The sequence below is a fragment of the Rhinopithecus roxellana genome, chromosome 19 (genome assembly GCF_007565055.1).
Source record: "Rhinopithecus roxellana isolate Shanxi Qingling chromosome 19, ASM756505v1, whole genome shotgun sequence".
NCBI lineage: Eukaryota > Metazoa > Chordata > Mammalia > Primates > Cercopithecidae > Rhinopithecus > Rhinopithecus roxellana.
In genome coordinates, this window is record NC_044567.1 from 47039676 (window position 1) to 47052843 (window position 13168).

Genomic DNA, 13168 nt, shown 5'->3' on the forward strand with positions numbered 1-13168 from the left:
AGGCACAGTGGCTCACACCTGCATTCATTCCCAGTGCTTTGGGAGGCTGAGATGAGGGAATGGCCTGAGGCCAAATGTTCAAGACTGGCCTGGGCAATATAGCGAGAGTCCATCTCTGCAAAAAAAAAAAAAAAAAAAAAAATAGCCTGGCCAGGCCGAGTGTGATGGCTCATGCCTGTAATCCCAGCTCTTTGGGAGGCCAAGGCCGGTAGATCACCTGAGGTCGGGAGTTCAAGACCAGCCTAACCAACATGGAGAAACCCCATCTCTACTAAAAATACAAAATTAGCCAGGCACGGTGGCGCATGCCTGTAATCCTAGCTACTCAGGAGGCTGAGGCAAGGGAATTGCTTGAACCCGGGAGGCGGAGGTTGTGGTGAGCCGAGATTGTGCCATTGCATTCCAGCCTGGGCAACAAATTAGCCTGGCCTTGGCTCCTCGTCACAGTCTGTCTTGTGCTTCCTCAATCCCTACTTTCCTCTCCCTCCCACTTCCACTATAGATGATGCCTTCCTACCCTGCCTCATAGCAATCTGGTCACTAGGGAAATGGGAGTATGGAGAGGAGTATACTGTAATTCCCTTAATCTTATTTCAAGGTCAAGTTACATTTTGGTCCCAAGCATGCAGCCCCCTAACCTGAGCTCTGGATAGACCTCCTTTGGGACTCCCAATCCTGCCTAACCTCCCTGGCACTCTGTGCTCTTACATATCTTCCACTCTGAGTCCAGCCCAACATTCTGGCTATTTCTTCTTCCAGTGCTATGTGACTGGCACAGTTGGCCCCAAGGTCCCAGCCAGGAGGACCTGGGGAAGCATCAGAGGTATTGACAGCAACATTTCTGATCCGTGGTCTGACTTGGCCTGATGAGGGCAGCTGATAATGACTCTCCAAGGTATGTCTAGGTCCTTATCTGCAGAACCTGGGAATGTTATTTTATTTAGAAAAGAGGTCTTTGCAGGTACAATGAAATTAAGGATCTTGAGTTGAGACGGTTTTCCTGGGTTATCTGAGTAAGCCCTAAATGCAATTGCAAGCATCTTTATAAGAGAGAAGCTGAAGGAGATTCAACTATAGACGGAAGACAAAGGGTATAACTGGGGAGGTAGGGATTTGAGTGATGCAGCCACAAGCCAAGGAATGCCAGCAGTTACCAGGAGCTGAAAGACTCAAGGACTGAATTCTCCCCTGACCCTCTGGGAGGAGTATGGCCCTACCAATACCTTGATTTCAGCTCAGTGATACTAATTCTTGGATGTTTGGCATCCAGAACTGTGAGATAATTCATTTCTGTTGCTTTAAGACACCAAGTTTATGGTCATGTGTTACAGTGGCCCAAGGAAGGTTTTTAGAAATGTAGATATCTTTGGAAGAGAAGCTTACCCACAAGTGCAGGCTCAAGAAAGGAACCGAATCTCTAAATTCTCCCTGCTTCATGTTCTTTAGCTTTGATGATTGCTATCTGTATACTTTGCCCTTTACCAAGAAACTGTTAGCCGGGACTCTTTCTATTAAATGTTACAGAAATCCTACTCAGGCCAGGTGTGGTGGCTTATGCCTGTAATCCCAGCTCTTTGGGAGGCTGAGGCAGGTAATCACTTGAGCCCAGGAGTTTGAGACCAGCCTCAGCAGCGTAGTGAGACCCCCCCATCTCTACAAATAATAAATTCACTAGGTGTGGTGGCACTCCCCTGTAGTCCCAGATACTTGAGAGGCGGAGGTGGGAGGTTGCTTGAGCCTAGGAGTTCAAGGCTGCAGTGAGCTATGATTGCACTGCTGTACTTTAGCCTGTGGACAGAGCAAAATCTAATGAAAAAAATCTCAAATTGGCTTCAAACAAAAAAAGGAACAGTGCCAGGAAGTTCAGCTTCAGGCATGGATTGATCAAGTGGCTTAAACAGTGTCAGCAGTCTGATGTTTCTCTCTGATCCCTTCTCTTCCTCATCAGCCCCTTTCCTTCTCCATCGACTCCATTCTCAGTGAGACTTCCTGCAGGGTTTCATCGTGACCATCGGCATCTTCAGGCTTGCATCCTCTCATAGTAATATACCTGTCCCCAGTAATTCCAAAACCAAATTCCAGGTATCCAGCCCCAGATGGGTAATGTGCCCATTCGTGAACTAGTACTGTGGTTGGGGAGAAGGCACATGCTAACTGGCCAGGCAGGAGCCACTTACCCCCAGAAACCTGGAGGGCTGAGAAAAGAGAAAGGTGGTTCCACAGTAGAAAAATCAAGGTGCGGATCACGAGGTCAGGAGATCGAGACCATCCTGGCTAACACGGTGAAATCCTGTCTCTACTAAAAAATACAAAAAACTAGCTGGGCGAGGTGGCGGGCGCCTGTAGTCCCAGCTACTTGAGAGGCTGAGGCAGGAGAATGGCGTAAACCCGGGAGGCGGAGCTTGCAGTGAGCTGAGATCCGGCCACTGCACTCCAGCCTGGGCGACAGAGTGAGACTCTGTCTCAAAAAAAAAAAAAAGAAAAACCAAGGTGCTTCTTTCAGAAGCCGGGGTATGTCTGGCCGCTGGGCAGGTCCACACGGCATACAGATGCTACCAGAGCCTGCTGTGCTTTCCAGGTCACAGACCCCCAGGGTGTGCTTGGAAATGCCAGATCATGCTGTGCCGCTTTCCCTCTGCCCCAGCCTCTGGCACGAGACTCCCACGTGTGAAAAGCAGACTCACACTCCCTGCGTGTTGTGGAGCCCGCGAAATGAAGACGTCGATCCGGGAGGCCCCAGAACGTGGAGGGGATTGAGTGAGAGGTCCAAGAAGCTGCAGCAGCCACCGCCCGCTGGGTCCTTGTGTTTAAAAATCACATTATCAGAGCATCTTTGAACTTCCGTTGGCATGTATGTGACTAATGTTCGAGGTGGTGAGGGCTGTGTTGGGAAATGGAAAAGGGAAGTGGGGACGAGTGCTCGTGCTAAAATGGGGCTCTCTTTGGCAATGGCCTTTGGAGGAGGTGACTCACTAGGGGCATTGAGGCAACAAAGGACCTGCTGTGGCTGGATGAAAAGCAAGACGCTTCCTCTGCCCCCCCTCACCAGCCGTGCCAGGGGGAGCCCGTGGCCTGAGTGTCTTGAAGGAAGCATTTGGCTAGAGACGGTGACCCACGGTGGAACCATACTAGATGGTGGTCAGGAAGCTGCCATGGTGAACAGGTGAGAATGGAGGTGATGGGTTAAGAGTTCCAGAGCCAGATGTGCAGGGCTTAGCTCTCAGTGTCATATCTTGTTAGCAGTGTGACCTTGGATGAGATCCTCACCCTGACACCCTGATTTTGGCCCCGCTGTTATTAGCTGCAGGTGTATGCACTTTGCCCCGGTTTGCCTGGGGCAAACTGCCGAACAGTTCGAACCTTGAATTCGTTCTCTGAAATGAGCATCATCGTAGAACCTAGATGATTTGTCAGGGCTTTGCTGGAGCTGCTGCTCCCCTGCTTTGCAGCAGAGATGGTAGCTTTGGCAGAAAATGGTGGATCATTGCAACAGAGAAGTTAATTAAGAGGTTTCCTCAGCAGAGAGAGCAGGATGACAGGGGCCCTCCTGTGGTGTAGGACATGGGGACATCTTTGTGAGTATCATGTGCGTGCTCTGTCTCTCTCTCTCTCTCTCACACACACACACACATGTGCCAGGTGCCACCATACCATTGCCTATTATTTTGGTGGAGGTAGGCGGGAGCAGGGACTCCTTTTGCAAGAATGACAAAGAAGTGGCATTAGCAAGCTCTGCCTGTCTGTTCCTCTAGGGGAATCCCCATGAAACCACCACAGAGCCACTCTGCTTCCCTTTCTTGGCCCACTCTAGGAAACCCAGCCAGCAGGTAAATGGGAGCATAGAGTGAGGCCAGGGTTGCCTTTGCTGGGGCCTCGAGGGGTCCATCCTACTGTGCGCCCTATGATGCCTGCACAGTGTAGATGGAGCTCCCTGGACATCCCCGCCTTCCCCTGGGCTGCTCCAGGTACTGCAGGCCTCACCCACATTGTGCAGGACTGCTCGGCTACCCACAGGATCCCTGGGGGGTGAAAGGGCATTTGCAGTGGGAACTGAGATCCGCGGGGTCACTAGGAGTTAGCGTCAGCCAACGGTGGCTCAGCAATCCTGGGGGAGAGAAGAAAGGAAAGGGAGAGCATAGGGATGTGAGCAGCCCTGATTTGCTGGTTCAGGGATTTCTGAGACCAAAAAGCAACCCACCAGCAAAGCAGAATTAGCTGTGTTATTTAAAGTTACTCACATCAAAAGATTTAAATGATCTGTGCCCACTGTGTTCGTGTGGTTTCTATGGGCAAGATGCATTTTATGTTTTTAAAGTTTATCTTCTCTGTATCAATGGTGAATCATTGGAAGATCAAATGATATCCCAATCAGTTGTCGAATTTATTTTATATTTTATTTTATTTTGGAGACTGAGTCTCACTCTGTCTCCCAGGCTGGAGTGCAGTGATGCAATCTCGGCTCACTGCAGCCTCCACCTCCCGGGTTCAAGTGATTCTCACGTCTCAGCCTCCTGAGTTGCCGAGATTACATGTGTGCACCACCGTGCCCAGCTGATGTCTTAATTTCTGGAAACAAGGCTGGCCTTCTGCCACTGCCTGCCATCACGAAGAGTCAAGAGGCCACCAGGTAGCCGAGTGACACCCAGCAGGCTGTCTTCCTTCAGGGATATCAAATGTTTTGTGTATTTATAGTAGAGACGAGGTTTTGCCATGTTGGCCAGGCTGGTCTTGAACTCCTGACCTCAAGTGATCCACCCGCCTTGGCCTCCCAAAATGCTGGGATTACAATCATGAACCGCTGTGCCCAGCCTAGAACTTGCTTTAAAGTAATTACCAGAATGGTAAATATTCCTCCTTCATGTAGATCAGAACTTGTCTGTGATCTCTAAAAGTCCTGAGCTTGATCCCTCCGTGGACGTGCACCTTGGTCAGGGGCACTGGGAACCAACTGAAGCCTGGTCAGTGTCTGTACCAGGGTTTTTGGCCATGTTGCTATTGACATTTTGGGCTGGATGATTGTTTTGTTGTGGGCGGTGGTCCTGTGCATTGTTGAGCTGTGGCAGCATCCTTGGCTGGTAAATGTCATCAAATATTGCCCCATTGGTTCAGAAACACGGGCTACACATGGAGTGCCATATTGTTCCCCTAGAAACTGGGAGAGGAAAGAGTTTCTCTGTTCTGGGCTGAGAGGGAGGCTGGGAGTGGGAACGCCCAGCGCAGTTCGCTGTGGGAGAAATGAATCAGGGGCCTGAAAGGGGGTGGGTGCCACAGCTGCCCCCTCCTATAGCTTCCCCCCAGAGGCTTCAGGGCCGTCACACTGTCATTAACGACACAGCATTCCTGTTGGTGCTTGTGTGCATCTTTGGATGAAACTAGAAAAGAAGCTGAACTATCTTCAACTGTGCCATAAAAGAGGATATTAAAAAGCTCAGTAAAACACAAAAATGTTAGCCGAAGCAGGATTGCTTGCTGGGGCCTTGGCAAGGAGGGGCAGACAGCAGGCTGGATGCCCCTGGCGCTGTCTGTGGGAGTCATGGGTGGGGAGGAGAGGCCGGGAGAGCCCAGCCCATGCTGGGGGCCACCAAGCCCGGGCTCTGGGCCAAACACACAGCCCCCCTGGTTTCTTGGGCCCAACCCCGATGCTGTAATTCTGTTTATTTTGCTGAATATGAAATCCATATGGTTCTGATTTCTTCCTTGTAATCCGTCATCTCTGTGTGGCTTCGGAGCCAGCAACCATGCAAAGTGGCTTTGAAGTTGTTGTTCTGAGTAAGTAGGAAGTTGTGTTCTTCCAGGGTTCAGTGGGGCAACCATGAGGTTTGCATTTGATTTGGGAACTGCTCCAGGAGAGGGAAGCAGATTGGCACAGTCGGTTTTGGTCCTGGCCTAGGAGCTTGCGCTGCGTTCTGACCATTTGCAGACCCTTCAGTGGATTTGCACAGCCAAGGCCCTTCTCTGGCCCTCAGCTTAGGTCAGAGGTACTCTTGGTTCTAGGAGTCTCTTTGGAAACAACAGGTGTCTCTGCAGGGAGCTAATGCACTCACTCAGCCTCTCCCACCTCCATCATGACAACCTGTAAATGTGTCCAAGGCTTGCCAAATGTCCTCAGGGGGCACAAAGTCGCCCCTGGTTAGAAACACAGGCTACATGTGGCATTGCTGGGCCACATGGTAAATGTGTGTTTAATGTTACAGGAAACTGCCACACTGCCCTACAGAAGGACTGTACCATTTTGTGTTCCCACGAGCAACATATGAGAATTCCAGTTGCTCTGCATCCTTGCCAGCACTTGGTATTATCAGTCTTTTTAATTTAAGTCTTTCTAGATCACACTTGATTTTGACATATAGAAATGAGCCCCAGAAAGGTCCAAGATTTGTTCAAGGCCCCTAGCCTTGTTAGGAGCTCCTTGAAGACCAGAATCTAGATATTTTGTCTTGGGGGCTGCGGGCTTTCTGGGAGGTGGCCAGGTGTACAGAAGGAAAGTGACAGGGTTATTCCATGTGCCAGACCTGGGAGTCAGTAGCTTCTCTCCGGCCCTGGGGCTTCAGCAGTATCCAAGAGGAGTGTAGAAAAAGAAGGTGGTGGTAGCAGGGAAAAGCTGCACATCCCAGAGTCATGAGGTTGAAGACCCTATGCTTCTGCTCCCTCCTCCCATTCCCGGCTCATTTTAAGCTGGAAGCTCAGAGAGGTACAGAAGTCTGCCCAGTGTCAGTCAGCTAGCTGGTGGCCTCTTGATTCTTTGTTATGGCAGGCAGTGGCAGAAGGCCAGCCTTGTTTCCAGAAGCATCCTTACTAAAGCACCGGGGCCACGGGCTGCTTCTCCTTGGCGCTTTAAGGAGTAGAGTTTTTGCAAATTGCTCTACCTGGTTGGATCATCACACTCCCTCAGTGTCTTGGTCTCGGGTCCACTCCAGGCCGGAAGGAGCGTGTGCAGGGGATGATGGCTGCAGCTGAAAGCAGAGGGGTGACCTAATGGGGAGGTGGAGGTTCATCAGGACCAGGCACTTCTCCAGAGATATCCCACCCACCCTCAGGGGAAGGGGCCCAGCTGCCCTGGAAGGCTGTGGACATGCTTTTCCGATTGCAGAATACTTCTCTTTCATTTTGAATATAATTTGTTTGGTTGCCACGGCAACGTCAAATCTCTATTTTAATGCTAACCTGCGTGGCTGCAACTTTCTATATATAAATGCTGCTTTGCACAGTGAATTAGCCGATGCCACGGGGAAGCAGCGGATATGGGGATGGTGGCAGAAAATGCCCAGCGTGTCAGATTTGCATAAGGACACACCACGAGGCTGAGGTGAGTTGGAACCAGGGCGCTGCTGGTTATCTTTGATGCAGAGGCTCGAAGCTAATTGGGCCAGGTTGAGCGCAAGGCAGCTGCCACTCCTGCAGGAGGAGAAATCCTCCTTGGATGACCTCTTGCTTGGCTTGGGTTTGGCTCTGCTCTGGGGGATTTGGGGAATTCTTCTGTTTCCCCATGTATCAGTCCTCCTCATGCCTCCAGTGAGCCTGGGTCACGTTGTGACCCAAGGAACTGGAAAGAAGAGAAAGCCACTTGGGCAGGGGATGTATCTGAGATGAACTCCGTGGGAAGTGAGTTTTTCTTGATTTCCTGGGATTTACCTCAGTTTCCTGTTTTGGATCTCCTCTTCAGTCTGCTTTTTCTTAATTCCCCAGTGTAGCTAGATTTTGTAGAGGCCACATGGCTCCAAGTGGCATGGTAGAGTTCTCAGGAGAAGCCTGAAAAGGTCCTTGGGAACCAGCAGATACAGCTCCCTCAGGTTCTAGATGAGGGAGATGCTCAGAGAGGTGACACGCTCTGCCAGACGTCACACAGCTGCTCTGGGAAATTGGGACGGGAAACCAGGTCCACACCGATCTTCTGACTTACTCATGCATGCCACGTTTATGCACATTCTGTCGTGGGACCAGGCAGCGTGTGGGTGTATACAACAGTGAAAGGGGGTGCAGCGCGGCCCGCACACCCGGATGTTCCTTTCTGGTTTTGCGAGCCGGGGACATGTAATGAACACAGGATTGTATAACTCGATCTGAATCAGCCTCTGGAAAGAGCATGGAAGTTTGAATCTATCAAACTTGGATTTGGGTGGATTCAGCCACTTTCTACCTGTGTGACCATTTTGTCAACTTTTCTGAGGCTCCATTTCCCCACCTAACCTCAAGATGTGCTAAATATCTTCCCCTGGCCTTGCAATGAGTCAGTGTTACGGCCAGTGTGAACCTGTCGAGGACTGTGATAGGGGTGTGATGTGTCTGAGAGCAGAGTGTGTTGCAGACTATAAGGCATGCCACCATAGCGGGCCACAGCTCTATTCCCCTGTGACTGGGAGAGGGTGGCACTGGTATCAGAACACTGGCCCGGTCAGAGGAGTTTTGTCTGAGGACAGGGTTTCTTCAGACAGCTCCTCTGATTAGTATGGTGTGAAATGTAGTACAATTTTATTGCTGTCAGAATATGTCATTCGGGCTTCTCCTATAACATCAAACATTTCACAGATATTTTAAGTGTTGGAGCCAAAGACTGAGATCTTGTTCTTTTATTTATTTATTTATTTACTTTATTATTTATTTATTTATTTTTCCCCCAGAGTCAGAGTCTCACTCTGTTCCCCAGGCTGAAGTGCAGTGGCATACTCATAATTCATTGCAGCCTCGAATTTCTGGGCTCAAGCGATCCTCCCACCTCGGCCTCCTGAGTAGCTGGGACTGCAGGTGTGCACCATCATGCCTGGCTCATTTTAAAAGTTTTTGTAGAAACAGGCTTGTCACTATGTTGCCCAAGCTGGTTTCGAACTCCTGGGCTCAAGCAATCTTCCCACCTCAGCCTCTCAAGTAGCTGAGACTGCAGGCACGCACCACCATGCCTGGCTAATGTTTAAATTTTTTGCAGAGATGGGGTCTCACTGTGTTGCCCAGACTGGTCTCAAACTCCTTAATTCAAGTGATCCTCCTGCCCTGGCCTCTCAAAGTGCTGGGATTATAGGTATCAACCACTGCACCTGGACGTTGGACCCTGTTCTAGAAAAGAGAAAAATTGTATGACTGTCATCTAAGTGCCTGTGAATGATATACAGTCTGCAGGGACTGGGAGATTCAGAATTGGGAATAATTCACTTCTACCTGGTGGGTCAAAGAAAGTGTCATGAAGGAATCCTTTATAGGGGTTGTTGATTGAGATGGAGGTAAAAAAAAAAAAAACAAAAGATTCTAAAAATGGAGATGGGGACCAGGTAAAGCAGTGTTTTCCAAACCATATATCATGAGCCACGTAGTGCAAGTAATCAGTGTCAACCCGCACAAAAACCAGGGCGGAAAAATACCGGCGCGCGTTACGTGTGGCAAGGGCAAGCATTTTTCCATGAAACTTCTGCTTTGTTTTTATGTATTGAGTTGTGAAGTAAAATGTGTTTTTGATTGTGAATCAGACTTGGAAAATAAAGTTTGAAAACTGCTGGCCTCCAGCGATGGCTGAATGGGCCTGGACTGTCTCCAGGAGTTGGCTGCTGATTTCCTTGTCGGGGAAAACCTGGCCAACCTGGAAAAGGAAGGGACTGGTTTTCAGTGGAGATCAGGATGCAGCGTCGTTTTGGGAAGCTGATGTGCAGTGCGGTACAGACAGGGACGAACAAGCCAGTTGGGAAGCGGGAAGTCTGGGGACGTGGAGGTGGCCAGGGCCTGAGGTCGGCCGGGGGACAGTTCCTGTGGGCAGAGTGAGGATGCCTATGGCCACATCACCGTGTAGTCTTCCCAGCGGCCCCAGAGCACACTGTTTCCACTCTCCCTACCTCTGCAGGTTTGGATACCTTACACCTCCCACGAGGCGTGGATCCAGCCTTCCTTCCCACCATGGCCCATGTTCCCAGGTGCTAGCTTCCAGTGCTTGGGCTTGCTACCCACGGGCATCTCTCTGCTCACCACGATGGCCATGTCATTTCTCGTTCAGACCTGAGGATGGGCATCTATCCTCGCCCAGGCCACTGTGCCTGGCTGGCTTCCTTCCTCCGTTGCCAAATTCCTGTTCTTCTGTCAACCTGCTTGATGTGTTGGCGTCGCCCCGACTGCTTTCTCCTGGTAGTGCTTGCCTCATTCCTTAACCTGTTTCAGCTTTCTCATGCGCCTCTTCCACTTCCAAACGTTCTCGGCTGATGAGCTGTTCCTCTTTCCAGAGACTGAAGAGGACAGGCTTTCCAGGGTCCTTACTGCCTCAGGAATCTTGTCTTGTGCTTCCTTTCCCAAGAAGGTTGGGCCCAGGCTTAGGGAGCCCAGTTCTCCGGTGGGTGGGAGCGGGCCACACATATGCAAGCCCTTGGGAGGGGTTCCCAGATCCCCCGGAAGCTGGCATCCAGCTGCACCCACCAGTGTGTAAGAGGTCCTGGCTAAAAGGATCTATGGTATGGGGCAGATGTGCTGATTGGTACTTTAGTCTAAGATGGTCGGCGTTCAATTCATTCGAACCAGGGAACCCCCTCTTCAACTGACTGCTTATAAAGGTCCCCGACAGTTACAATCAGGGGTTGCACATTGGTAGCCAGTATTCAACATCAAATGCAGCATCATGGGGGGCTATTTGGTTATTGTTTTGTTTTTGGTTGCTCATGGTTTCATTTAAAAATGTTTCAGTTCGTTGCCAACATCTTAAAATCTGCAGCTTTTACATTAAACATCGAGATTTCCAGCTTCTTTGCAAAAATAAGACGCTCTAGCAACACCGAGCCTGCCGTCCTGCTTGGCAACAATATGCCGATGATACGTAGTGGGTTTCCAGTTTGCGCGGTCCCCACCCATCGCTGCTGTTACCCGCGCTAAGGCCGATAGCAGAACAGTTGCCATTATTCATTTCATTTGGATTCCTTTTCTTATGGTTAGGGAAAGCAGGCGATATTCCCTGCACCCATGTCTATGAAAAGAAGAAAAGTAAAAGGACCATGCTTTCCAAGAAAAAAAAAAGAAAAAGTTAAGAGTCTCTTTCTTTCTGAAAGTGAATTTATGTTTCCTGAAGATTAATCTTCTAGGTCCGGAGGTCGATTTAGAACAGACCGTCTTTGTTTTTCTCTTGAAGTCAGTGATTCTCAAAGTGGAGTGCCTACATGTGCAGCAGCTGTATCAGTTGGGGGCTTGTGAGAAATGCAGATAGTTGGGTGGGCACCCACACCTACGGATCCAGGAGCTCGCAGGGTGGGCCCAGCAGACCGTGTCCTAACAGCCCTTCTGATGCGTGCTGAAGCTTGAGAATCACCGCTCTGATGCTCAGGGGATGGATAGGACGCCAGCACCTGTTATGGTCACTTTCTTCCCTCCTTTTAAGACCCATGGGGGAGAGAGGTGAGGCTCGCCTCGCCAAAGAGAAGTGAAGGATCTCACTGCCGTGCTCCTCCAGGCAGAGTCGGTACCTGCGGAGAGGGCTGGAAGAGTTCTTTCAGATTCTGAGATCTCAGCAAATCTCAGTCCTGTTTTTTCTAGACGATTCAGCACTTGCATCTATGGGCTCCACAGATGCCACATTGATGAAGAGGCCTAGTGTCTTCTACTGTTCTAGAGAGATGGTTCCTGGGTTCCCTTCCCATGGATCCGGTGGCGTGTGACCCTACAAACCAGGGCCTCTCCAGGGCGACCAAGCATTCAGGCGCTGGGGGTCCTTGGGTGAAAATATGCCAGTTCTTTAAAATCATATAGGCAAGAGCCAGCCACGTATGTACATTTCAGATATAGCATTGGTAACTCAGACTGCTGTTTTCATAGAAGATCGCTTGGCCTCCTTCAGCTTTCTCTCTAATGGCTTTAGTTACTTTAGTGGACAGTCCACGTGAACCAAGAAACCACGTCTTTTCTAAATGTATTTACTTGGAGGGCCCTAGGCCTGCAAAGTCATTGATGATCTTTTCCACTCAGTCCGTTTTATTCATTTGTGGTTTGGGGACTCCTGAGAGCATTTAAGTAGCCCAGACCCCTCCTAGGATAAAATAGATAAATGTATAGGCAGCGCTTTTGTCTCTGCCTTCTGGGTTCCCGCTCTTCCCCCGCCTTGGTGCCCGGGTGACCCCAAGAAAGTAAGAAACTTACTTTCTACGTGAGCTGAAAACCCTACTCAGAGACCATGAAGAACTCCATCTAGCCAATGTGTGTTTATTGTGTACATTTTCTGTGCCTGGGGATGGATTTGAGTAGGACATAATTGTTCTCAAGGAGCTCCCACGCGTAAGGGATGAAGGCCACTCATCGCAGGCCACCCAAAGGAGAGCCGCTGCGGGGGTGAAGTGTGGCTATGCACAGGGGAGGAGAAGCTGGGCATGGGCGGGGGCTCAGTTGCCCAGGAGACAGCCCCAAAATGAGGAGCTTGGCCCACTAGACAGAGCAAGGTGGATCCCCTTCTGGGTTGGAGAGTTGAACCCAGGCTTCCAGAATTCAGCCTACACAGGAGGGGCTTTCCGGTGACTGAGCGTGAGTGCGTCAGGGTGAGGACGGAGCCTGTGGCAGCCTGTACCACTTGCTCTGCATGAGTGGACAGGGGCTGCCTTCTGGGGCTCCCAGCTCTGCCAGCTGAAAAAACTGCTCACAGCTACGCAGTGTGTGACACTCAGTTGGCATCCTTCTAGGGTATCATTTCACTCAGGGGTGCTGGTCAGGGCTCTTTGCTGTGAAGATGCTTCTCTTGGTCGTTTCCTACCCACCCTCTTAGTCCTGTTTCTCCCCATTGGGACCCTCCCACCAGTTAATGAGGCTCCCCACAGGCAATCTGCTGTTACCTTCTCCCTGATTATCAATTTGACAATTGTTCAAGGCCTTGGCAGGTCATGGCTTCGACTGTAACTTCCACCCTGGAGGATTTACCTTTGCATATCGGATTTCTAGACACCGTGGAGGAGCCTCAGGTACGATGGGAAACGGTTTTGGGAACTGCCTTTTGCAGTTCTTGGTCAGGGACCATGTTTGTTTCTAGGGCTCGTTTTCATTCAGCCTATCAGCTTTCTATGATTGTAGATGAAGGAATCGGGGGACAGTGTGGGGTGAGATGGAATTAGCACTAGCCTTGGAGACAGACCACTGGGTTCAAGCTAGCCCAATTATAAAATGAAAATAAAGACTTCCCTACCAGGGTTTTTATAAGGGTCAAATAAACTACTGTATATCAAGTTACTGG

General features: G+C 50.1%; 1 protein-coding gene across 8 annotated transcripts in view; it reads left to right on the plus strand.

The window, feature by feature from the left end:
- The window catches only part of GAS7 (growth arrest specific 7), a 299071-nt gene that overhangs the window by 136726 nt on the left and 149177 nt on the right, over positions 1-13168 (plus strand). The window contains exon 1 of one of the 8 annotated variants that reach the window (XM_030922611.1): positions 3065-3163. The exons of 4 other annotated variants lie outside the window; for them this stretch is intronic. In XM_030922611.1, the coding sequence (XP_030778471.1) occupies positions 3153-3163 (11 nt within the window). In that variant the 5' untranslated portion in view covers positions 3065-3152. Of the gene's footprint in view, positions 1-3064; positions 3164-7166; positions 7307-12659; positions 12900-13168 lie in introns of those variants that run through there. 3 more of the 8 variants (XM_030922609.1, XM_030922605.1, XM_030922606.1) reach the window with 3 other exon arrangements.